Genomic DNA, 26,930 nt, shown 5'->3' with positions numbered 1-26,930 from the left:
AAAATGTACCTTCACACACCTCTGTCCTACGGAAGCGTAAAGGTCTCTACACTTATTGTGTTATATTTTTTGTACATTGTCTTACTTTTTATTGTCTTATCAACATACAATCTGTCATGCTTTCTTATTTTTAGGTCACCTGAGTCACTCAGGTGACCTATTGCTATCCGTTCTCGTCCGTCGGCGTGCGTCGTGCGTCGTGTGTTAACATTTGAACATTTTTAGCTTCTTCTCTGAAACCGCTTAACCAATTTCAACCAAATTTAGCATATAGCATCTATGGATGAAGGGGAACAAAAATTGTGAATTTCATGGTCCCTGCCCCCCTGGGGCCTGAGGGGTGGGGATAAAACCACCAAAAATAATGCAATCTTTAAAAATCTTCTTCTTTACTCCTGGACATCAAGCAGTCAAACTGTTGGCATCATTGTAATAAGCATTGAGCCCTCTACCAAAATTGTGAAATTCTTGGCCCCAGGGTCAGGGGTTTTGGTCCCAGGGTGGGGCTATATAGATCATATAGTGAAAGTGCATTATTTCTTTGAAAATCTTCTTCTCTGCTCCTGGGTATTAACTAAGGTAACTTAGTACATAGTTATGAAGAGCAAGAGTGCCTCTTCCAAAATTGTGAAATTCATGGCCCCAGGGTCAGGGGTTCTGATGTTAGGACGGGGCTCTATAGATTATATAGTGAAAATGCATTTATTCTTTGAAAATCTTCTTCTCTGCTCCTGGGTATTAAATAAAGTAACTAAGTACATAGTTATGATGAACAAGAGTGCCTCTTCCAAAGTTATGAAATTCATGGCCCCAGGGTCAGGGGTTCTGGCCCCAGGGTGGGGCTATATAGATCATATAGTGAAAGTGCATTATTTCTTTGAAAATCTTCTTCTCTGCTCCTGGGTATTAAATAAGGTAACTAAATACATAGTTATGATGAGCAAAAGTGCCTTTTCAAGAATTGTGAATTTCATGGCCCCAGGGTCAGGGATTCTGGTGTTAGGGTGGGGCTCTATCGAATATATAGTGAAAATGCATTAATTCTGAAAATCTTCTCTGCTCCTGGGTATTAAATTAAGTCACTAATTACATAGTTATGATGAGCAAGAGAGCCTCTTCCAAAATTGTGAATTTCATGGCCCCAGGGTCAGGGGTTCTGGTGTTAGGGCGTGGCTCTATTGACTATATAGTGAAAATGCATTAATCTTTTGAAATCTTCTCCTCTGCTCCTGGGCATTAAGGTGATAAACTAAGTACCTAGTTATGATGAGGAGGTGGGCCCCTTCCAGAATTGTGAAAGCCATGGCCCCTGGGTCAGGGGTTCTGGTGTTAGGGCGGGGCTCTATTGATTATATAGTGAAAATGCATTAATTCTTTGAAAATCTTCTTCTCTGCTCCTGGGTATTATTTAAACAAACTAAGTGCATGGTAATGATGCATAAGGATGCCTTTTCAAAAATTGTGAATGTCATGGCCCCAGGGTCAGGGGTTCTGGTGTTAGGGCGGGGCTCTATTGATTATATAGTGAAAATGCATTGATTCTATGAAAATTTTCTTCTTTGCTACTGGAGATTATTTAAACAAACTAAGTGCATGATTATGATAGGCAAGGATGCCTCTTCCAAAATTTTTAAATACATGGCCTCAGTTTTTGGGGTTCTTGAGGAGGGGGGAGGGGGGCTCTATTGATTATATAGTGAAAATGCATTAATTCTATTAATTAATCATTAACTAATCCTGTCTGCTCCTTAGTGTTGAGCTGATAAATAAATTGCTTAGCTATGATGAAGATGGGAGCTTCGAACAGAATTTTTAAATCTTGTGGTCCTAGGGTCAGGAGTTCTGGCATAACGAGGAAGGGGGGAGGGGGGGGGCTTTTGATAATATTGTGGAAAAGTGTTAATTCTTTGAAGTCCATAGTTATGATGATGAGGGTAACTCTTTAACTCTTCCAAATTTGTAAATTTCTTGACCTTTGGTCTTGGGTTCTGGTGTTAGGGTAAGGCTTTGTTGAATCTGTAGTGAAAATGCATTGTACCTGTGAAATTCTTCTCTGCTTCTGGGCATATCGAAAGCAAACTGAGTAAAAGTTTAAATGATATAAGTAAGCGTATTTCTACCAGATTTTTGAACATCTGGACAATTTGTCTAAGCATTCTGGTCCTGGACAGGGCTCTATTAATTTGTATTCTACTGAGAGAAGTTATTCCCCTTTTCCATTCACCTTTGATAATTAATCACAGTAAGTAATGAATTTGAAAGATTAATAGAATAAGATAATTATGCAAGAATGTTTATCGTATAATTCAAAAAGTACTTTCTTAGTTTTAATAATCAGGCAGACCTGTAAGTAATAGATAAATAAAAATGAGACAAAAATAACTTATCTTATTAAAAGTTCTTCAAAGACCATAAGAGAGGTCAATGCTAGAGGTCTTAATATGGGTTTAAAAATAGTACAGAAGCACTAATAGTTTGTTAATAGTCTGCATGGTGATAATGTTAAGTGGGGGACAGATTAGAACTTAAGTTATGAGTTGATACTGAATACTAGACTAATTATTTTGTTGATCCTGATCTTCCTACTTCTCTTGCTTTGGGGCCACAAAGCTTCATCTGTCAGTGTATTTAACTTCTAAATTGTTGTATTATACTCAGGTGACCGTTAAGGACCTTGGGCCTCTTGTTATTTATATGTTGCATTGAATCTGGATATTTTTACATAATTTAAAGCATCTTTTCTGTATGATGGATTTTATTGCTAAAAGATATATATACTTAAAAAATATATTGATTTGAAAATATTGATTTAAGCATGAGACTTAAAGATATTGATGTAGTTTGCTCGACACAGAACAATAAAAATATATGCATAATAGTGAATTTAATAAAAATATGCTAGTATTTCTATGGAAAAAGTTTGAAAATATTGTTCTCCAACTAATTTCGCGGATGCGAGATTCTAATGATACGTCAAATCACTCAGATTTATTGACGGCACATAAACAATGTGCCATGTGTAAATGTCAAATATTTGTTCTATGATTATACAGAAAAACGTATTGATGAATAAGGTGGTGAGGGGGTGCATGATCAGTTAGATTGTCCCCAATGAAGCAATAATCATTAACATCATTCTAATTAATACGAAATTAAATATATATGCAAGTCTAGCAATAATTTAATATTTTTCATGAATAAAATTCATCAATCTCTCTTAGAAATAAAAGTTATGTGCAAAAAATTATGTGTAAAATTAAATACTAATGTGACTGAAATAATTAATGACGCCCCTCCCCCACCATAATTCCAATGTTCCATTCAATAATACATTTAGTACTAGTCCTATTCGGGGATGAATCGAAAGTAACAATATTATAAAAGTGACACTGGCTAGGTACACTATAAATATTTGAGGTTTTTTTTTATCCTCTGTTAAACGTAGGATCTGCCACATAGACGTGAACCTCCATAGTCTTGAACCCCCCTCCCCAACTCAAAAAATATAAGCAGTGAATCATGATAGAATATATATCAGATAAAATGTAACTATCAGCACATCAGATCTAACTTATTATTCCTTAGAATTATGTATTAAATAATTTGTGCTTCACTGCAGCCAAGCTGCATAAGCTTATAGTCAGAGAGTTAAAAGGGGAAAAGGATGGGGGTCAGCCAAATGAAATATTTGAAAAGAAAAACAGGAGGCTTAATTATCCAACTGCGAGTATTCTTCTTTATTTTCGGGATATATTAGCAGATCTATACTATCCTTAGGTAGCACAAAGATACCCCCCCCCCGTTCAAAAGTGGTGATGGGGACAGTAGCGCACAATGACTATGCATATCATCTAACTGCTGATGTCTCCCCATCCCCCCTTTTCAAGACATTTTTGAATCTGTATCAGCCTATAATCGTATACGATAGCAAATACATGATACAGGAGCTTTCACTGAATCCAGGGTGAAGTGAAGATTCATTAGAATTCCCGCCCCACGAAGTTAATTCAATAATAATATTTTCTCGCTTCTTTTCTTATGGAAAAACATCTAAATACAATTTAGAATATGTGTGTATAAATAAGGAGTTACAACATTTTATATATTGATAATACAATAAAGTATAAGACAATATACACTTATAACAAAACAAGTGTAGAGATCTTTACCCTTCCGTACTGTTCACACCGTATAACGACAGCAAATATGAGTTACGCTTAACATTGAAATAATTATTACAATTTACAATCAATTTGGCCTTAATTCATGAAATGACCCACCCAAGGATCTATGTACATCTATTATCCTCTAGCCACCAATCATTAAAAATTTGATATTTCAACTTTAGTTCAGGTAGCGCTGTATAAATATCAACCAAATTCCAATCATGCAATTCTTGATTTTTTCTTATACATGTATTGACCTTCGACATTTTGCCTGATTTCCATTTTCATCATACATTTCTGAAGTAAACATGATATTGGAATGCAGTTTTCTTTCCATATTATTTATATACACAGCTTATCTAAAATTTTAAAACTTTTTTTTTTAATTTTACTTTAATAACTAGTATTTCAACATGAAATCAATCTATCATAAGTTAGTATGAGATGAAAAATGAAGCGGTACTTGTAACCTCAAACTTTATCTACATCATCAAATTGAAGACTTGCAGTTACCTCAGATATAATCATTTTACTGTGTATTTATCCTCTTGTAAAGCTGTTACAAACTGATTTTCAAATGCAAAATTTATCTTTACAAAGCTTGAGAGTAGGTACTGTATATATCAAACTTATAGACCTAGATAGTATCTGAATAAATACATGTATCGTGTTTAAATTCGGAAAATGGGGATATTTACAAAAAAAAAAGAAACATTTAATCACCATCTCTCTAACCTTATAGTTGTCAACAACAATATCCAAAATATTGCTTGCATTTCTCCACAACTTGGAAGCACTTTGAATTCCACCTGGTAGTGTAGCAGTAAGTGTGTCGTAGTAGAGTCTCGCCAAGTCTTGTTTTGTTACTTCCGAAAAATTCCCACCGATAACAAAAACTATATTGATATTGTTTTCTTTTGCCTTCTGTATAACCTGACCAAGTGATGGATAGTCCTAAAATGTAAAAAAAAAATGATAAAGGTCGTGGATTTTATACTGAAGATCACCACATTTAAAGACCCCTTATTTTCGCGAGACGGTCATTTGGTATTTATAGCGAGTGATTATTTTCACGAACTTTGATTTTTGTTCAATATAATCTGTAGTAATACAAATATACGCGAGAATTAAATTTTATCGAGCAAACAGTCTCCTGTGATTACGCGGAATTAAAAAAAGATCCCGCGAATACAAAAAGATTTATAGTTATAGCTACTATTTAAATTATGCATTAAAGTCATTGATTCACTTTTTTCCAGATTTCCTGTCTTTTTTTTCAACGTAGTTCATTATGTAAAAGTGAAGAGAGTTTATATAATATGTACCTGTAATTCGGACATTCTGTAAAATCCGGACGAATCTAGATGACATATGCCGTCATTTGGGTCAACAATTCCGGCTAACTGTCAAATAAAATGAAAACGTAGTCATCACTTAATGCTAATCTTCACTTTAGAACAAACCTCCTCTAGATACACATTTTATAATCCATAAACTCTAGAACTGCATGTAATACATCTTTATACCATAAAATGTTGAAATTGCACTAAACTACAATGCTGGACACTATGTACAAATTAAATGGCATGACAAAAGTATTTGAAGCAGGTTTTATAACTTCAAAGCGCTCACTCTGTGATCAGAAGGTCGTGGATTTAAATCCCGGTTTAAGTTGATGAAAAAAATAGGTACATGTAGCAACTGTTCCTTTACCCCGCGCTCAGCACTTTGAAGTAAAAGTTGTGGATCTTTCGGATAGGACTTTACAAACCGAGGCCCCGTTTTGACAGGCGTTTAAACGATAAAGATGCCTTATTGCTCAGAGAGTGCCGAGTAAAGGTCTAAATTTGAAACTTTTCACCGGTAAATATATATATATTGACGTCTATATATGAGTGAAAAAGTCTCGAACAGGGCATAAAACTACATACAATCGATGACTGCATGCTTTAATGTTAGCAATTGAAGTACATGTACCATATGATATATGTAGAGAGGAAGAGACGTAAAAGTATCATTCGAATAGGTAGGAAAGGAAATAAATTCTTTGGTAGAAATGTATGACAAGATGATGCTTCTGTTACTGATTTATTTATATTTTATGTGAAAGAGGAGGGGGAGAATCTTTTTAAAAATGTAAATGCACGCTTTCATGAAGAATGTATCATTTTTCAGGATTTCAAATAACAAGAGATTATTAAGAAATAAGGTATCATTTCTAAACATTAATCGGGATATAAATACGCGGGTTGGTCTCGTGATCAAATTCCATAAAGCCCGAAGGGCTTTATAATAAATTTGTTCACGTACCAAACCGTATTTATATTAAGAAAGATGTTTTAAAATGATATTACTTATTTTTGCATTTGTGACTTAATCATAATATATATATTTGCCTGATGATAATCTTTAGGCATGAAATGTTTTATTTTTCAAAACTAAACGGCACAAGTTTGATCCATTGAATGCGTGTCAAACTTTATGATGCCACTGAGAAGTTGTGTCGAACATTTATAACACGAGAAACCTGTGTTTATACAGATATTGTAAAAAGACTGTTTTGTTTTTTTCAAATATCTTTACCGTTCACGGTAGCTCAGTCGGTAGAGCGATCGCTCCGTGATCGGGAGGTCGAGAGTTCGAATCTCGGCCGCGACAGACCTAAGTCGATAAAAAATGGGTAGCAACTGTTCCTTCGCCATGCACTCGGCACTCTGAAGTAAAAGGAAAATTTCAAAGGAAAATTTTGACTTCAATCAAGGAAAATCTTTAATAAACTTACTCTTCCGTCACCGGCGTGATGAAAAGTTGCGTCAGTAGAGTAAAACAGCATTCTTCTGGCTTTTTTTCTCCAACCAATTTTATCCTGCAAATAAAAGTTAGTTATCTACAAATTCATTTTACAATTAGGTGATTCTTTAATTTAACACTTTATCTTTTATTTTTTGTTTTTATCAATTAGTTGGAATATTTCAACAATGAAAATGTTGCATTTTTGTTTGATCATCATTAGTATTGTTGGATTACAAAACTTTCAGTTTATTTTTATTTTCTAACGTTTATGTATGATTCTATGAACAATGCATTCCTCTAAAAAAAAAAAAACTTGTTTAATTGCATTTTATTTGATATTTTGTGAATATGGAGTGATTTAGCAATGTTTAATTGCACAAGTTATTGAAAAGGTTAGTATTAAGCCTTTGATTTTAATTGCTTAAATATATATTTTTTTAAGATATGAAATCATACCCCACAAACCATGGCTTGAATCAAACCATCAAGCATTCCATTTGGTTTGTCAAAGTTTGTTGTGGCAATAATTTCATCAACAGCATTCTGAAACATGAGATATGTTTAAGATAATTGCTTACACATGTAAAACATTACTGATTTTTATAATGTGGACATTTTCTTTTGCACTGAAAGGAAATGGGATTTCAAAGATATCAACAGTTATAAAAATCAGTAATCCCAATTTTAATACACATATATTCATCTTGTACGACATTAATTGTCAAAGCAACTTTTAATTGAAGTCAAACCTCGAATTCTGTGGTGTTTTTTGTTAGTTTTTGTAGATGATGGTAGGAGTAGGGCTTTTCACACTTGAACTGGTTATTAGATCCTTCACATGTGTCAGTTGTGCTGTAGAGAAAATTTTCGTGATAAAGTCAACAGGAATGGTAAAGGAAAACACACTTTCAACGGTATATATGTAAGATCATCTTTTGAAAAGATTCTGTTTGCCTTCTATTGACCGACTCATTAAAATGGTCCGACTCAAAACGTCTTAAGCCTCCAGGAAACCATAATTTTTTATTCATTTCAAAATTTTCTTATCCCTTCCACAACTATTTAAATTTTATATGCACAAGATTTTTGTTTTTGTTTTTTTTAAATTCCCTATCTAGCTACCAACCTACCTACCTATATTTCTATCTTGAATCGCAGAGGACAAGTGAGCATTCATTAAAGATGGACATATTTGTTTTTAATTGTTATTTTTTTGGAATAAGTACAACCATTTCATATTCTCATCAATTACAACTTAATTCGTAATCATAAGATAGCATGCAAACCCCATTCCATATTATAAAAATCTCATATGTAAAGGGATTTTATGATGCCACATACATGTAGCATGCACAATCATGGCATATCATGCTGAACATGATATATTTTTTTTCCTTGCCAGTTTGTAGGAAATCATGTACGATGACGCTGCAAGAAATTATTAATTTCTGTTATTTTTCCGATCCTTATTGAGGGAATTAAATTGTACTGTGAAGAAATGCACCGAATAATTTCCTTTATAATAAATTTAACATTTGTTTTTTGAAGCGAGTTAAACAAAAAAAAGGTTCACTAAAAAATAAATTTTAAAAAGTAACTCATAAATATTGCAACTGTCCATATTTTTGTCAGCACATAGCGATTTGTTTCTTAGTTTGACTAGATCTTTGGAGAACTTTTAACAATCTTTTGGAATTGGAATTCTGAGGGCACTAAACGCGCTTCTTTATTCGCTGACTTTTTTAATATTCCCATGAAGCAGAATTTATTCAAAACTTTTGCTGTGGTATTCAACTCAACATATAAGATTTATCGATGACGTTTTATGAATAAGCAATGCTCTGAATACGAATATATCAAAACCGATGCAAGGGTCGGAATCCCACTGCAGGGCGTTGAGACCGGTTCTTCGGATGAGACCGTATAAACTGAGGTCCCGTGGCACAGTAAGTGATCGCATGAAAAAGATTCCTAACTTCTCAGAGGCCCTACGTGCTGATTACAAGTCTGAATTTGCAGCGCTCCAACGGCAACTGGTGATGTCCCAATATGAATGAAATTCAGAGATAACGAACAGTATTCAAGCTCAAAAGTCCATTTAAACAATACAAATCGGGAGCAGAACAAACACGGACCTCTAAAACATCAGTCATGGGATAATGTGTCATGGAGAAGTGAGCATCCCCTGCCAACCGTGTGCTCCTTGTCATGATCGGGAAAAATGCTAAAATCGTAGACAATCCAGTGTGTAAAAAATAGCCTGGCAATTAGTATGAAAAACGTCAGTCAGCATTTGACTAAATTAAATGATGGATTGTATTTGCTGGCAAGGTCATTATATCGGCCATAGAACTTTTGAAATGATGACTTTAAATGAGACTGTTGATATTCTTTTTTCATCAACTTGTTAGTTGTTCGTACGTACAGCATGCTTTTGCGTATCGAATGAACTGAGAAACATAAACCCCATGTGCAAGTGAATAAGGTTTATTGCTAAATAAATAAGGGAAGTTGACGATAGAAAAGTATTAGAAGTCATACGTTTATCATAAAGCTTTGATTTTAGGTTACCATTATTGTTCTTTTTTAGTAAAATGTCTAAATATGAAACAGATGTATCAGACCCTGTGATATCCTTTATTACAAGCTCACTAGTCGACATATGAATGGAAGTAACTAATTTTAGCTGATAATACGTCGTCGATATATCTAAATGTCGAGTTGACGGACACTGCAAGTGATCTATTCTTTTCATGTATAAGATTTTGAATAAATTGATTAATTCTGCTGCATATGAATACAAAAAAGGTCTGCTAATCACGGGATACCCATGAGAATTCCGACAGATTGCTGGAAGACCTAGTTTCCAAAAAACGACATAGATATTGTCAATCAGAAACTCAAGCATCTTTTTAATGTCAACTTCAGAGGTCATCCGTATGGCGCAGTGTTTAGAGCGTCTGCTGTAGAGTCGCGGAGTTCGAATCCACTGCGAGACCTGGAGACCGGTCATTCGGATGAGACCGTATAAATCGAGGTCCCGTGTCGCAGTTGTGTTGGCACGAAAAAGATCCCTCTCTGCTGAATGGCCCTGAGTGCCAGGTACAGGTATAAATTTGCAGCCCTACACCGGCAAGTGGTGGCGTCTCCATATATATGAGTGAAAAATTCTCGAGATGGATGTTTAAGAACAAACAAACAAATCAACCTCAGAGTACTTTTGTGTACAATCAGAATGTTTTTTTTTTTTTACAAAATAATGTTGCAAATGACCAATGACTAGGTAGGTAAATTTACGAGTTCCATTTTTAATGAAAAAGCAGCTGTCAATAATGTCAAAAAGCCTGGACTTAAATTTAGGGTGGGGAATGGTTGTATAGAGTGTTGAAAATCGTATGTTTTGATATTATTGTTTTTGGTAAAAATTTTGATTTCAAATTTTCAAAAAGTTAATTTTTAAGTATCAGCATCTGATTTACACCACTTCTCGAAAATATTGTTGTACAGTATTCATGAAAAATTTTCGAAGACGTGAAAACAAACTTCTCGAAAATATTGTTGTACAGTATTCATGAAAAATTTTCGAAGACGTGAAAACAAACAAACAAATAAATAAATCAAGACAAGCTTCTGACAAATAATTTGATGCTGCAAGATATTCAACAACCCCGTTAAAAGTAAGCTTTTTTTGCAAATTCTACGGTCGTTTTAATGACCTTGTTTGTAAATACAACCTATCGTAGAGTCGTGTTTATGTCTCATACCATTTGTATGTCTATCGATATCGTTTTTTATGCTAAAGTCGACAACGGTGTTCTCTGTCTACCTGATCAATACATAGGGCTCACAGCTGGTGTGATTAGTCTACAAGGGATACTTTTATATTTTGACATCGTCTACCTAGAGTCTTACCATCAGTGGGTTGTGATGTATCTCTCCTTGAGAAAATAGATTAATCTTTAATTAACGTAACTGTAATATAATAATATAAGAATTACTTACAGCTGGTGAATTCGTGTGAATGGAAGAAGTTGCTTATCCATGGCAGTCCCTAATCCATACTGAATGTCTGTATTATTCTCATCGTCTATTTCCTTCGCTGAAAATACTTAGGAATTACAGTTTTATGGAAAAAAGAAACGAGCATCTTCGTGTTTAAGTTTTTTTAGTTCGCCACATATATATACAGATGCTATGATTTGTTCTGCATTCTACACTTGTAAAATTATTTTTAAGATAGTTTATATTTTCTTCAGAGCAATATCAATGTACGTCTATTATGACCAGATTCCGAGGCAGTAAAATATGCTGCGGTAGTAACTTTTTCTCTTTCTCTGTATGTTTCTCTCTTTCTCTCACTCATCAACTTGTTTCTCATATATAGCAATTTACATAATTTATTCCCTTTTTTGTATGTCAAATGAGATTTTACATACCGATAGTTTTTGTAAGAGATTTTAAGGTGTTTTTTAATGTCATCATGGTCTTGGACGGTTCATTTAAAAAGTAAAGATCTAGCGGAAAATTCTTTGCAACTTTGTAGTTCACGTAGAAGTCCTTTAGAGGTGTATCTGAAAGATAGTAAACATGTAATATTTTGTTTTAAGATTTTTTTTAATTTGCTTCCATTAAATGTACACTATTAACCGATTTGATTCAGTCAGATATATAAATTATACATATCTCCTGAAAACAAATTATTAGGTGGCTATTTTGACAAATATATAAAGACCGTTGTTCTAATAACTTTTACATGTAATTATTTAGAATCGCTTACTGCATTTCTCTCCATAAAACATTTACAAAATCATCCTAAATTAGAGTGATATTGACCCTTTTTGGGAGGGAGGGGTTAATTCATTTTTTGCCCAATCTACAGTTTTCTAAAGGATATGAGTTACAAGAAAAAACAAATAAAATCCACATAATGCAGGAAAGAAATATTATTTTTAAGAAGGTACTTTCTAAAATAAATACAAAAAATACTAATAAATTAATCATTTATGAATTTTAGAAATGATTTAAATGACGATGTTTTGCAACTAAATTCTACTTACTTGGAACCAATTTGATTTTTACGTGTTGTGGTTTGATTTGAACGGCGTCTTGTTTCTTTCCACCGTCCGAAAAATCGTTGTCCTGTGGGAAACCAATATTAAGATACTTATTATAGGCCGACAAGAAGATTCAAAAACATTGTTTCACATGCAGTTTTATTTATCGTTTTTTTAATTTCTACGTAACTCTATTCATCCTACAGCAATTATCATACACTACAATCTCAAAAAATGCCTTAGACATACTTTTCGTTTTAATAAGTTTGTAAGCCAATAACAAAGATGTTTTTATCTTTTTCAAAAGTTTATTAATTCATCTTGATCGTATAGATTTTTAATTATAATTCTTGGAATGTCATCAGAATAAACCAAAGAACTTGTTACAATAAAAAAATTTAAGTTAAATCCAAAATATTCAAGAAGAGCTGAGAACTAGAACCCAAAGGTAAGAAAAGTCCATTAAAATGATTCCCGAAGGATAGTCAAAAGAATAAAAGAACCAAAGAACGCCGTTTTCTGGCAAACAGGGTATTTTATGCTAAGAGGGTATTCATCGTCCGGGATATAAAAGTACTTTTTATTGGCTGTTTCAATATTGCCTTGCCACCTACGCTTGGCCCGTAGGTCTGTCCGTTGACCAATGAACCATAACATGGCACCACCCTCCAATCATTATTATTATTTATGAGCTCAGTCCCCATCTCTGCACAACAGGAGTTCTAGTCCTAAGCTCTTTTATTTATTTACTTCAATGTTCCTAACATTATTGCTCTTAGTCATGAATCTTAATAGTAACTTTGCATTTCCGTTCAAATTTTATTAGTTAGTATCGATGGGCCTGATTGGCCTATTCTAATCAATTTCATTACAAAAGAATAAACAAAATTATAGTTCACTGTACCAATATCAAAATACAATTTGTTCTAACAAGATAATTATAGTTCATAGAATTAAAGTCTCTTTTCCAATTAAAAAGTCATTGCATGTGGTGCACTATTAATGTCCATCCTTATTTAATAAACTTTTATTTTATTTTACTGTCACTATTAAGTTCACTATTAAAAACTAAAATGATTATGATATAAATATATTCCAAGTTTAAAATGTTCAAATAAAATGTCCGTGCTACATGTACACCCTATAGATTTACATGTACAAGTTCAAGAAGAGAAATATTTTTTGTATATATGCAAATGAGGACCCCGAAAGCAAATAATAATAATATTTTTATCGATAATTAATGCCATCGTACGTTCTTTATCACCTGTATACCAGGATCCCTTTTACATTTATAACTGTAAATATTTTCTTGATCACACTAGAAATGTATAATGTACAATGACTGTGTTGTATATTTACATACTTTTGGTTATCAATAAGTCTTTAAAGATTCAATGTTATATATTTCATGCTCATCTTTTAAAGTTTAATGCTATAAGTTTGAGATATGTTTTGCAATGCATAACGTCTGAATGCTTTGGTTTGATGAAAAAAAGTGATGACACGATCTGATATGGTATTGTATGGGATATTATGGCATTTGATGCTTTTGATAAACACTTAAAGTTATTCCAATAACCAATCTAATATATATATATATATATATATATATATAGAGAGAGAGAGAGAGAGAGAGAGAGAGAGAGAGAGAGAGAGAGAGTACAAATACAAATATCAGATTGATCGAATGGGAAATAGCATAGACAAAGCTGAAATTTTCTTTAGAAAATTAAATGATTGCCTTTTAAATTTGAAACCAATTGTATTGAGATGAACTTGTTTCTTTTGTGATTGGATTGAGAATGTTATGATATTCTTATTCTAAGCAACGATATTTATCATACATGTAGCAAAGGATAAACGTTTGTCAATTAGGTGTGTGTGAACAGTATCTTCAGTATAGTTATACTTTTGTACCTTTGTTTTCCCTATATTGAATATTCGTCTAACTTACATAAAATATATAGGTTTCAGGGACATAGATTGTACTCTTATTTCTACGACACTTTCCCATTGCACGTGCACATGGCTGTATTAAATTATAATATAAATGTGTAGATTTTTCTGATAAGTTCTTATAATTACCGCACCTTGACTAAATCAATTGTATGGTTCTGCCTTCTGACTATATTTCTGCAGTTATCCTGCTTCAAACGTATTTCCTCTCCACACCGTGATTTTGTGAAATTCTAAAAAAAAAATTGTAATTTATATCGAGCATGTTTAACATATTTTTATTCTACACAAAATAATACATATCATCTTTCTTTTTTACTAAAGGAAATTCCGGATAACCCAAAAATGATTTCTTGTAGATTTATTTAGAGTTAAATATTATTAACATTATTATTATCATCACCATCATCACAGAAAGAAAAAAAAAACCCCGCTAAATGAGTATAATTGGAAATTATTCTCAAGCTTTGTGCATAGAATAAAAAAATAGATATGAAGAAATATAATTGCATATAAATTCTTATTTGTGTTTGAAAAAAACAGTAGTAAGTCCTAGATTAATAATCGAAGAACATGGATGAAAGAATTTAAAGTCCTCAAAATATGAATAAAATTTAAAGGAACTGATCATAACTTTATATATTTACATTTCCAATGTCTTTGTCTGAGATAAAATTTCAAATAGAATACTATTTATTTCTACATAAATCTACTGGTTCATCGAAAGGCGTGGTGAAAAAAAAATCAAGTTGAGGGGCGGGACAAATAGAGACAGAAGCGGGACTTGTAGCACGTGAATTTGCAGAATGAAGAGCATGTAAATATAAAGAATAACTGTCAGATTTTTTGGTTTCATGACGATGATCAATCAATTGGCTTGCGTGATAATTTTATGCATAAACGCCTTCGGCGTTTATGCAAATTATCACGCAAGCCAATCGATTGATCACATCATGAAACCAAAAAATTAGACAGTTATTCCTTAAAACATGTAAAATTCTGTGATAATACATCGAGGATCAAAGTGGCATACCCCATCCCTATTTTTCAATTACTGAAGACAATGAACAGATTAATTTCTCAACTTTCTCAAAAAGTATGATTCCTGGGACTCAAGTTCTAAAATCCTATGAAGAACTCCTGCATGATTGTGGAAAGCGTTTCTAGGGAGGGGAATACTCCTTGTAATTCGGAGATAGGTACTTGTGTTGTCATCTTTTCATATATGCTTTGATGACACATTTTTATCATTGTAAAATACGTCCAATAAAATCAAGATAAATAAGAAATAAATAAGTCATTAAATTTGATAACATGCACTTCAAAAAAGACTGAATGTTTAACAGATGTAATTCAAAAATAAATATTTGCAGACATTATAGAATATTGGAAACTCAAACTCTCTCTCTCTCTCTCTCTCTCTCTCTCTCTCTCTCTCTCTACACTTACCCTGTCTTTACACCAAGCACAACTATCCCTTATCAGACATTCTCCACATCGGGATCCTAAACACTCACTGTACGTGTAGTCAACTATTAGAAATGAAACAGAATAAGAAATGTTTCGTGTAGTTCTGTTTAAGCTTTTTTTTTTTGGTACAATTGACATAATTTTGTGTAGACAAAATCTGGTGATTATCTATAAGTTATAGTGGCTTGGGCATTCATTGACCACAGCAGAAAAAGATACTTACACAATGACTGTAGAAGAACAGTATCACTTTATGAAAATTTAAGTTTAAATTTTATTGTCTGTATACTGTAAACAGCTCAAATGAAGAACCTCTTCTGAGAACATTTCCTACATGCATACAGATCTAGAGTTAGATGAAATATTGAAGAAATAGTTGTAAACTTAAATCAGTTAAACATTATACATTGTCATTTTTGTTTCTAGATTAAAATTTTGCGCACACACACTGAATGCTCTGGAAGCAAAAACAATGTATAAAATGTGTGCACCCACTTCACCTTGTTTAAATTAAAAAAATATATATTCATGTGGTAAACCTATCGTAATACTTGCCCAGCTAAAAGTTCTCCAAGGACATGAAATAATTCTGATTAAATAAACAAAACTTTTTTTTTTACAGCTGAGATTGTTGGTATCACAAAATCATATGTCTAGAATGTCAACAGAAACTCTAGTCTTTAAACTAATTGTTTCTTTAAATATTTCACTTGAATTTTTTTTTAACATTCGTTAATTTATTGTCTTGCTTCTTCTGCCAAAGGTGCAAAATTTGACTAAAAAAATTTTTAAAATTGCATCGCAATCACAAAAGTAATTAATTTTATTTCAGAAAAATAAGTCTTCTATAGGCAATCCACGGAACACATGAAATAATAGTATTGCTGATTGACTTCTGATATAAACTGTACTAATATTATACAAATCAGCTTTATTAATTATCGTTTTCCATCTGTTTTTATTGTAAAATCTTAGCATATAAAATAAACACGAGGAAAGGTTAGAGCAATAACTCATCTATAGAGATTCTTGTAAAGCAAAAAAGTAAATAAATTTCTGCAGAAATTTATGAGTGTCGTGTTTTTTTTTCCTGCTCGAGATTATTCAAGTTCATTCACAATAAGGAAACATATTTATCTTGGTAATTAAATACTAAGTACACAGTAATATGTCTCAAGTCCTTGAGCATAATACTTCCTTAAATACGTAAAAATGTTCCAACGTTTAAACAGTGTACATTTGATATCTTCCTTGTAATGGGGATGTTTTATAACATTAAATTGATGTGAATGTTAAATACCTTTGGTATAAATCTTTAGGATGATGGTTAGATTTTTGTTATAATTTATTAAATAGTTAAGCTGAACGTGAACATTTCCAGTGAAAAATAATTATAAAAACGTGTAAAATGCATCCCTGAGATATATAATTTACTCTCGAGACACCATCCAAAGGCATTATTAGTATGTTTTGTTGTTTCTCATTTTTAAATATTTTTTATGATAAAGTACGGAAATCGTCTGAAAAATATATTAATTTTTTGCCAGGGAGGGGGGATATATATATCCAGGATGCACAACGAAATAAACATTGAATACATACCATATTAATTCTGTACCATCCCTGCACGATTTTTTTCAAAATCTTAAATACTCACCCCCACCCCCACCAACCCATACATGTACATTTGAATTTACTAGAATTTTCCTAAGATTACCTTTTATAATTGTAATCAATAGGTTGCAAGACTTTGACTTTTAATAAAGGCATATGTTACAAATTGATTCTTTTGATAAAATATTTTTGTTACTGAAAATCAGAACCTTTGTATAAATTGATCATATTTGATATAAATATAGTATGGGGTCAGAAATCCAATATATTTCAAATATCAGTTTTCAACCTTTTACACGCATACTATCTTAAATTTTAATCTATATAAAATAATAGAACTATATATGGATATTGTGCAGGTACATGTGCTTAGTGAAAACAGACCTCTGAAAACAGAGGAGGGATCAGGTGTCATTGAGGAGTAAGCATCCTCTGTCGTCCGGTCACACCCGTTGTGTGTGCTTGTTATAATCAAGCAAACGGAAAAATCCCTAGCTAGCCAATTCAGTATTTAAATATGAAAATAATGACCTTATAATCTGTATGTAAGATATCAGTGAACATTTTATTTGCAAACAAGGCCATTACATGTATCATCATTAGAATTCGATAAATGTTGACTTTAAACGATATTGTTGATATCTTTGTAACATCAACTCATTTGCCAATAGCCTGCCTTGTTTACGAAATTGTTCGTACGTAGAACATACCCTTGAGCATCGAAACAACTCGGAGACACATTCTCCGTATAGATGTGATAGTGGCATATTGCTACATAAATAAAGGAAGTTGTTGATAGAAAAGTTGAAGTCATCACGTTTATCACAAAATTTATGTTAACTATAGCCATCAAACTCTTTCTCTAGTTAATATAAAACAGATGTGTCAGACTCTGTGCTGTCTTTTATTTCGATTTCCATGGGATATATAAAAATGTATGAAAATAAAAATTGTTCATCGATAAACCGTCGTCGAATTTATGGGCACAGCAAATGACTTCTTTTTATGTAAATAGTTTTGAGCAAATTTTGCGTTATAAGAATACAAAAAAAACAATTTTGCTTACAACGGAGCACAAATGCGTAGTGACCAATTAAAACAAATGGGAATTCTAACGTATTGTTGAAAGACCTGGTTTCCTAAAACGGCATTGATACTTTTAATGGGAAATTCAAACATCTTTTAATAACCTCGGGGTATTTGTATGTAAAATAAGAATCTTTTTAACAAATTAGATGTGCAGGTGACCATTAATAAGGTATGCGAATTCACGAATTCCATTAAAAGAATACTTACATAATACAGAGATAAAAATTCCCAACTTAAGCGCTTCTGCAAACATTTTATCTAAGGAGATGGCACTTAATAGATTTCAATATAATCGTTGTCGGCTTCCGTGTAATAAGAATTTAATATCAAAGTCTTTTAACTTCCTTTGTACAATGTACATAAGGACGTATCTTATGAGACCGGTTAATATTATGTCAAATTATTAAGGAAAATCTTCGAAGGACTGGATCTTATATAAAAACAACGGAGACTTGTTAAGAAATCTCATAAAAGTGATACTAGTAGAAAAAAATGAAAGTTCACAGTTAATCTTTAATTTTGTTTATATTTTTCTGAAGAGATAAATCTCTTTTATGGTACCATATCAATACTGTGGTTTCAAAATATTTAACATTTTTAGGCATTTTACATATTATGATTTGTCAAGTTTGAATATCTGTATTTTAAATTTTTAATTTTTTTCCTGAAAAAGTATCCACTGGACTATTGGTTCATTGTCAATTTTGATATCTATAATTCAAAATATTATTTGTATTGTCTCCAAAAGTTAGTCCGAACTTTTATTTTATTTTCAGTTTTAATAATGCATATTTGAAACTTCTTTGTGTTTTCTTTTTACTAAGTCCCTAGCATTCAATATACATGCATATGGCTACTGTAATGTTTGAGATTTTGAATTAACTGGATAGGAGTACATGTAAACTCAAAATTTAGAATATGAAAACATTTTAAATTTCGTATTTACAAGTAAATTTAAAAACTTAATGGCACTACAGTACCTACATGTAACATTAAATCTATGAAATTAAAATACACTGACAGAAAGCAATCAATTAGTTATATGCGTTTTAAATTTAATTAATTTTTCCTGCGCAGCAGAGTAACAATATGTTTTATGGTATTGAACATTAAGGCTGCATTTGAAATTATGAAATAAGTGCTTCCTTTCGTAGTTCATTTCCAACACTGCTTTAAATATTTAATCTTGGTGCATATGGAATTTAAAAAAACAGCTTTCAGGCGACAAAATGGCACATAGGTCGAAACAGTTAACAACTTTTGATAATAAATTTTCATGATATCTTTTATTAATAACATATGATTATGTGTAACATATAGATCTTGATAATCCAAAGAATCAAATTAATATGTAATTTTTTGCTTGAAAAATTGGTTTTTGCAAAACAAAATCACACATTTAACGTACATCACGACATCAGGTAAACATATTTCCAAAATGACAAAAAAGTGCTTTGATTTGAATTAATGTCATAAAATCTTAACAGGTTTACATCTCATAGATTTACAAATCCCTTCTGTACACTGAGAATGCTATTCCTACAGATCGCGTTGTATCGCGCAATCTTAAACTATCTCTAACATGTCTAAGTAGTATATACACCATCATTAAGCTACCATTATGCCATCTTAATCTCCTTAATGGGTGCTTAAAGATGGCTTTAAGATGGCTTACATGTGCTTAAAGGTGACTTCTAGACAGTCTTTAAGTCACCATTGAGCCACCATTAATTCATACTTATCGATGTTCAATGTTCAAAATCCTTTAAGCTGTCTATAAGCCATCTTTAAGCCACTACTAAGTCACCATTACACAATCGATAAAACTGCTTTTATAGGTAAAATTTTATTCTTTTATTAGTTTTGTCCTACAAAAAGTCCTGCTTTTAAATACCGGACTTACACTCTTGTTTATTTGCTAACTCGGCGAATACTTTTTTTTCAAAAGATAAAAAAGGGCCTGCGTGGTGTATTAGATCCTTGAATACCCTCTGCATTCAGAACGCCTTTACAACTATGCTTCGCCGGTTATTGATTGATTGATTGATTGTATGTTGTTTTACGTCCCATTCGAGAATTTTTCACTCATATAGAGACGTCACCATATACCGGTGAAGGACTTCAAATTTTGACACTTACTCGGCCCTCAGGGCCATTAAGCAGTGAGGGATCTTTATCGTGCCAACGCCTGCCGTGACACGGGACCTCGGTTTTTAAGGTCTCATCCGAAGGACCCGCAACTTTCACTTCAAAGTGCCGAGCGCATGGCGAAGGAACAGTTGCTACCCATTTTTATCGACTTAGGTCAGTCGCGGCCGAGATTCGAACTCAAGACATCCCGATCACGGAGCGAGCGCTCTACCGACTGAGCTACCGTGAATGATCGCCGGTTATTGAATGGAGGAAATATAAAACCTATAATGTTGACTAAATTTGTGTGAGAATTGGAGTCATAACTGGTACATGTAATTCATAAAAATAGATTATGTTTTTTTTTTATATTTATATTGAAAACATTTTAATGTAACGTCAAAATTATATAACAGAGGAGTACAGTGTGATGTTTGGTGTGAAACGGCTTGATGACTAAAGTCTAAATCATGTATTCCTTACTCTTATTGGAATTCAACATATATAACAAATATCTTATTAAAACCGAATATTTCGCTATTCCTTCGTCAAGCGCCTGGTATAGAAGTGAAAATTACAAGTCTTTCGGACCTTAAAGGTCCCGCGTCACAGTAGGCGCTGGCAAAGAACCCACATTGCTCAAAGACCGAGTAAAGGTCTAAATTTGAAGCCCTTCACCAGTACATATTAATAGTGTCACTATATAAGTGAAAAATATTCTCGAATTGTACGTAAAATAACAAACAATCGACCAAAGAGAATAAGACATATAAGTGCATGGCATCAACTGCAACAAAGAGAGAAACTGTAATTTAAACATACTATGAAATACTTTTTAAAACAACAAATATTCTTAATTAGTCTTTTCTACAAATATACAAAAAGGTATGCTTTTTGATGAAATAGAAAAATATTTACCAATGAAGGTTTAGACGTTATTAGGTTTTATTTATAAAAAACGCATTGCTTTGCAAACATATAACGTCTATCATTAAAACACAGTGCAACACTTCAAAATACATTCATTAAGTTTAAAAAAAAAGAAGAGAAGAAGATATAATTCAAAATGAAACTATAATTTCAACAGCTATTTAACAAAATACCGATTTTCACTGGTTTCAATTAATATAAAATGCCGAACCATCGAAAGAAGTACAAAGCTGAGAAATGGATGATACTATGTCATTAAAATTAATGAAAATTACTAATCGAATAAAGCAAAATAAATAAAAACATAAATCTTAATGATATTGATTAATAATTAATTGATATTTTTATTTTATTTTTTTTATTTGATACTGATATGAAACGATTTTTTTTCTTCAAATCTATATGCGCTGTTAATGACATATTAAATCTTAACTAATATTCGTGTACAAAATGAAATGGAGGAGAATGAATTGAAATTTGATGCATTGCAGGTATTGGCATTTTAAATTAATCAAACACAGCATATATGTTACCATCATTTACAATATATAAAGGAACAGCAATATTTTTCAATTACACCAATTTTTTTTTTTTTTTGAATATTCATTCTTCTACATTATTTTGTTAGTTGCTGCTTAAGTTTCTGATTTTATTTTACTCTTTTATCGTCTATTTTCACAACTTACATCATGTATGTACTCGAAATCAAAATTAATGTAAAAAAAATTTCACAATTTGTACTGCAATTATATTACTAACTGTCGTTGTTTTCGTGGTATGAGGAGACACACGAATTCACACTGCCCACGAAATGTTGAAATCTCATACTGCAATATGATGCTTCTCCTTTATCCACGAAATCAAATCCTCCCGAACCAGTCATTTTTCTTCATACCAAGAAAATTTGACCCTACGAAAATAGGTGATTTTAACTACTCGATTCAGAATATGTTTTTGATAATACAGTAGTTTAAATGAATTTTTCATTTGCCCCGTGGACTTCACAAAATGCAAAATCAAAAATAAGTGTTATTTTTTTTTCTTCCCTTAGGTTTCTTGGGCCTTTAAAAAATCCATGCCATCGTTATCGTCAATGTTGTCTTGGTTGAAACCGGATTCATGCATTGGGTTTTGTACTGTTGTGACACACTCCTTGTAGATAGGATTTTCAGACTGTAGAAAATTGTTAATGTAAATCAGATATTGTGCCAACTTTGTAAACAGTGCAAAAGATGATGAAATTGAAAGTATACATTGTGATTGTCAAAAAGAATATTTGAAGCATTTCCTGCATTTATTTACACAATGGCGGTCATACTGAAGAATTAACTGTTTATCAGTCAAATATGACCACGAAGCAAAACTTTGATTAGAACCCTTTTTATGCTTTTTATGTTAGATGTAGTTTCGATTACGTTTTATCAAGTTGGACTAAGGGTCTACTTTTGGACTTTGCGAGAAGCGCTGACTTTTACAGTCGATGGTTTACTTTAACATTTAAACCTGCGTTATGCACAGAAGTACGGAATTGATAGATACGAAAACCTTAATAGTGGTTATAGGTATGGTATTAGGAACGCTAAGATGATTTAGTGGTATACAATCAACTCCAAAGAGTTGACTGCAATATCAATGGGTTTCAAGAATGTTGCACAAATTAAGTTTTAACATTTGGGAAATTGAAGGTTTTTGTTCTTTAGTAACTAAAGGAGTACTTTTGTCTGGAACCTCGGCATTTCAATACCTTCTCCCAAGCCGGATCCTTGATTTCAGATTCAAATCTTGAGTACTCCATACTATCATATAACATTGTCAATAGCTTCCAGAGCAGTAAAAGCAACAGGCCAACTAGAAAAATGGCTCCAGAAATGCTGAGTCCTACTAACAGCAGATTTGGTGGACCTGCAGGGCATCCTTCAAGAAGAAAATTTCATCATTAAACATGTTTTTGCACAACCCAGAAAAGGAAAAAATATTGCTATTCTCCAAAAAACCCTTTGATTGATTGAATGATTGATTGTTTTATTTGATTGACTAATTGGTTGATTAATTGATTAATTATTGTTTAAGTCCCATTCGAGATTTTTTTCACTTATTAAGAGACGCCATCTACATTAGGTGAAGTGTCATAAATTTTGACCTATTCATAACGCTTACTACAGACAGTGAGGATTTTTATTGTACCAATTAGCCCTTTAATTGAACAATTCTTTAATGGTTTACTACTTTATAAACTGTAGTAGTTTCTATACATACTCTTTGTATCTTTGACCACAACTTCCTGTCCAAGTTCGCTATCATCTTTAAAAAAAATAGCTATTTTTCATTTCTAACAAAGAAGCATCGCAATATTTCTTGAAAGTAACATTTTTATCACAATCTCTTCAAATTAATTATATTAATTATGAAATAAAGTTCTTTCACTGAATTTAACAAATGTGTATATTATTATGTACTATACATGAAATTAGAAGTGTAATGGTTCTAATGACTTACAGACATTAAAGCTTATAATGCATCCGAAACTGTCCTCTGTCATACAGGATTTTATTTTAACAGTAGCATTGTCATCTTCTTTGGCTGAAATTTTAAATAAGTAAATGAATGCATAAAGATTATCTATCCCAATGCTGTTTTAATTTTTTTGAAAGTAAACAGGGTACGATTTAACATAAGTCTGTTTTTAATTAAATTATAATCGCAAAATTTGTTTAACTCAATATATTTTCGAATAAACAGGGACCTCTTGTTTACTTTCCTAAAGGTTTAATTTTTTTTAAGAAATAATGTTTCGTCTAAGGGGATCTTGCAGAATAACCTTGCTCTAAGGTCAAAAAATGCGTTTTGATATTTAAAAGCCGAGGTGACCGAGAGGGTTTTTTCTGCATCATCCACTACAAGAATTTCATTAATTTCAATTCTACTAACAACAATGAAATAAAGCCAATCGTTCTCCTATAGAGATACATATTAGTTTATTATGTCGAAAGAGTCGTTTCTGATTGGCAGAGATGGCTGTTCCAGAAATCTCCAAATTGTTTGTTTTGAATCTTCGGAGAAGGAACATATTTTTCTGCTGACAAAAAGGTGAGATCATAGGTTTTTCTCTGTTTTTATGTATACGGGGAAATATGAATGCGATGTGTCTCTGCTGATTTTCAATTGTATGGTCAAATAAAGTATGTACCTTCAACTCTACCCTATAACCCCACCTTTGGTTACAACGTTCAATGTAAATACCAAGTAAACGTTGTTGGATTTCTTAATAAGCAATATAAAAAAATTGAAAAGGGTATTTGATGTTGTGTAAGCCCGCTATTGAATTATGTCAAAATTAAGTAGGGACTAAGTTTCCTTGACTATATGCATCAAATACTGATGAAATAAAGCAATGATTAAAACACTTTTAAAAAACTTTTCTTATACTGAGACTAACAGACTGAACACGTGAAACAACAGCTGTTTGAAACGTTGACTTTAATTGTTTAATCTATTTCTAGAATATTCCAGCAATTACAACTTTAACTCAAAAATAAGTTAGTTACTTGCAGCATGTGATCATTTATGACTTCTTTTCGTATAAGGAGCAGTGTACATTTTAATGTGTATTTGACCTTCTCCAGCAATATGTAATGTTGAATCTCAGAGGAGAGAGCCACAATAGAGCATTGTGCCCACTAGTACTTCCCTGACAACAATTGATGAAAAGGTAATTACAGAAGGTGCATCAACATTACTTTCAATACTTTTCTTATTCGGGTGGACTGTGCAAGACATGATTTCAAGGGAGCTTACTCCAGCATAGAATAATACAGTAGACTACAGTGATTGATACATGTATAATTCATGGACATTGATGTATTTTACATCGTACTTCCAAGAGTGTGAAACCCCAAGTGCTCGAGCATTCACGTTCGACATATTATAGGGACTCAGATTTCGTCAATGGACGCTGAGAGAAGGTATTATTATTGAGGCTGCGCTTTCACATGTACAACTTCACTGAGTTGAAGGGACAGAGCTCACATTTAGGCATCGGATACAGGAGAGTTCTTTTAACAGATCAACACAATGGGGTCATTTGAATGTCATTGTAAAATACATTTTCTGGAGTCATCCTTTCTGAAAGTGATACTATTTGTGATTGAGATCAAGAGACCATCCATTTTCGTCTACAAAAATGTTTATGATTTCAAATCAGACTTTTCTCACAGGTGCGGTTTGGTTGGTATTGGATGAAACCTCAGTAGGAAACATTTAATTTAAGTCCCCTTCATAAATTGGTGAATGGTATTTAGTTTTGTCCAAAACATGCTTTTTGACATGAATGAATTTCTTATCCTTAATGATGTTAAGGGTACAACAATAAAGGAGGAGGTGGATTTGTCAAATGTCTGTTGTGGCTGGCTTTTATCAGAACCAAAACGGATTTTGAATTTTCGGAAACCATTTTTGTCGTTCCTAAGTGTAAAAAGAGAAACAATTCCTTGGCTAGATAAGCAACAGCAAACTCCTCAAACAGAGTATACTTGTGTTATGTGAGAGGGCCACCATAGTGCATTGTGTCATCTAATATTTCCTTGACAAATATTGATGAAAAGGTAGTCAAATATACATCTATTTTTTGGGAAAGTTTGTATAAATGATAAGTTTTTCTTTAGATTAGTAGAATATGCATTATAGATTGGATTTGAATGATGTATAATTATTTTCAGCCATATTGTTTCAATCAAGTCAGTGATTGAATCCTCCATTTTCTCATTTAATTTACTCGTGACTGCTGCTTATCACTGAATTTGTGGTCTTTTAATAACTCATGGAGACATACTTGCCGAATTTCCCCAGTTATTAAAAGGCAATTGCATATTCCCAAGGAAATATAGGATCAGGCTGATGAAAATACAATCTGCAATTGTACTAATTTATAAAAGAACTAATCTCCTATATGCAGAGGATCACCTTGTTTGTGCAAATAAAATATAACTACCTAACTTTGTTAATTTAGTAGACTAAATAAAAACACGAAAGTGTTAACTTATTTGGTAAGTCCTTTGAACAGACCGATTGAGCTTTAGAAATAGACATTCATCAGATGCTATGATCTCAAGATGCTTTATGAAATGTTATAAATTTATATTTTCATTACCAGTACATGTTTCATACGTTTTAATGATAATTTGATAGTTTTATGATGTTTGAGATTTATTGGTGAGTGATTGCCGCAGGGTGTCTTTCATCTTGACAATAACTGAAGTAAGTTTATTCTAAATTTTGGTTATACTCACTAGCCGGTTTGAGTAGTGGAGCAGTCCAGACGTTATTACACCGATTTTGGCAGAGGGTAGTGTTATACTTTCCTTGATTAAAGGCCACACACTCAGCACAGTCCTTATTGTTATTGCAGATTCCAGGACAACTCTGAAAAAAAAAAAAAAAAAAAAAAAAAAAAAAAAACTTTTTATAAAAAACTTTTCCTGGTTTTGAAACATACATGTACCTTTTGGTTTGTACAGAAGGGAGACATCTTGCATAACGTGAAGTTTAAATATTTCCGCAGTTGTGAATATCAAAATATGAATTCACAACATGTGTGCAGTTTGTAAGCATTGTGGTAATTTATTTTTTAAAAACTGTTGGGAGTTCGCTTCGTGATCGAGAGGTTCGTGTTCGATCCTTGTTCGAAGCGCCGTGTCAAACCTAAGACGTAAACAAACGAAGTGACTGT

General features: G+C 32.4%; 2 protein-coding genes across 2 annotated transcripts in view; both read right to left on the bottom strand.

Annotated features, from left to right (window-relative positions):
• Nucleotides 1-22,088, bottom strand: part of LOC133193931 (integrin beta-3-like) — a 36,474-nt gene extending 14,386 nt beyond the window's left edge. The window contains exons 1-11 of the mRNA XM_061329846.1: nt 21,965-22,088; nt 15,422-15,504; nt 14,107-14,205; nt 12,017-12,098; nt 11,396-11,530; nt 10,962-11,058; nt 7,709-7,811; nt 7,416-7,502; nt 6,949-7,032; nt 5,492-5,569; nt 4,902-5,120 (exon numbers count right to left, since the gene is read on the bottom strand). Of these exons, the coding sequence (XP_061185830.1) occupies nt 4,902-5,120; nt 5,492-5,569; nt 6,949-7,032; nt 7,416-7,502; nt 7,709-7,811; nt 10,962-11,058; nt 11,396-11,530; nt 12,017-12,098; nt 14,107-14,205; nt 15,422-15,504; nt 21,965-22,088 (1,191 nt within the window). The remainder of the gene's footprint in view (nt 1-4,901; nt 5,121-5,491; nt 5,570-6,948; nt 7,033-7,415; nt 7,503-7,708; nt 7,812-10,961; nt 11,059-11,395; nt 11,531-12,016; nt 12,099-14,106; nt 14,206-15,421; nt 15,505-21,964) is intronic.
• Nucleotides 22,089-22,179: 91 nt separating this feature from the next.
• LOC133193930 (integrin beta-3-like) overlaps nt 22,180-26,930 on the bottom strand; it is a 67,045-nt gene continuing 62,294 nt past the window's right edge. The window contains exons 19-23 of the mRNA XM_061329844.1: nt 26,491-26,623; nt 23,702-23,785; nt 23,462-23,506; nt 22,950-23,119; nt 22,180-22,378 (exon numbers count right to left, since the gene is read on the bottom strand). Of these exons, the coding sequence (XP_061185828.1) occupies nt 22,253-22,378; nt 22,950-23,119; nt 23,462-23,506; nt 23,702-23,785; nt 26,491-26,623 (558 nt within the window). The 3' untranslated portion in view covers nt 22,180-22,252. The remainder of the gene's footprint in view (nt 22,379-22,949; nt 23,120-23,461; nt 23,507-23,701; nt 23,786-26,490; nt 26,624-26,930) is intronic.

The sequence above is a fragment of the Saccostrea echinata genome, unplaced genomic scaffold, assembly GCF_033153115.1.
Source record: "Saccostrea echinata isolate AGI-Se365-2 ecotype Australia unplaced genomic scaffold, CSIRO_AGI_Sech_v1 ptg000028l, whole genome shotgun sequence".
NCBI lineage: Eukaryota > Metazoa > Mollusca > Bivalvia > Ostreida > Ostreidae > Saccostrea > Saccostrea echinata.
The sequence above is the reverse complement of the archived record's forward strand: the minus strand, read 5'-3'. Positions and strand labels throughout refer to the sequence as shown.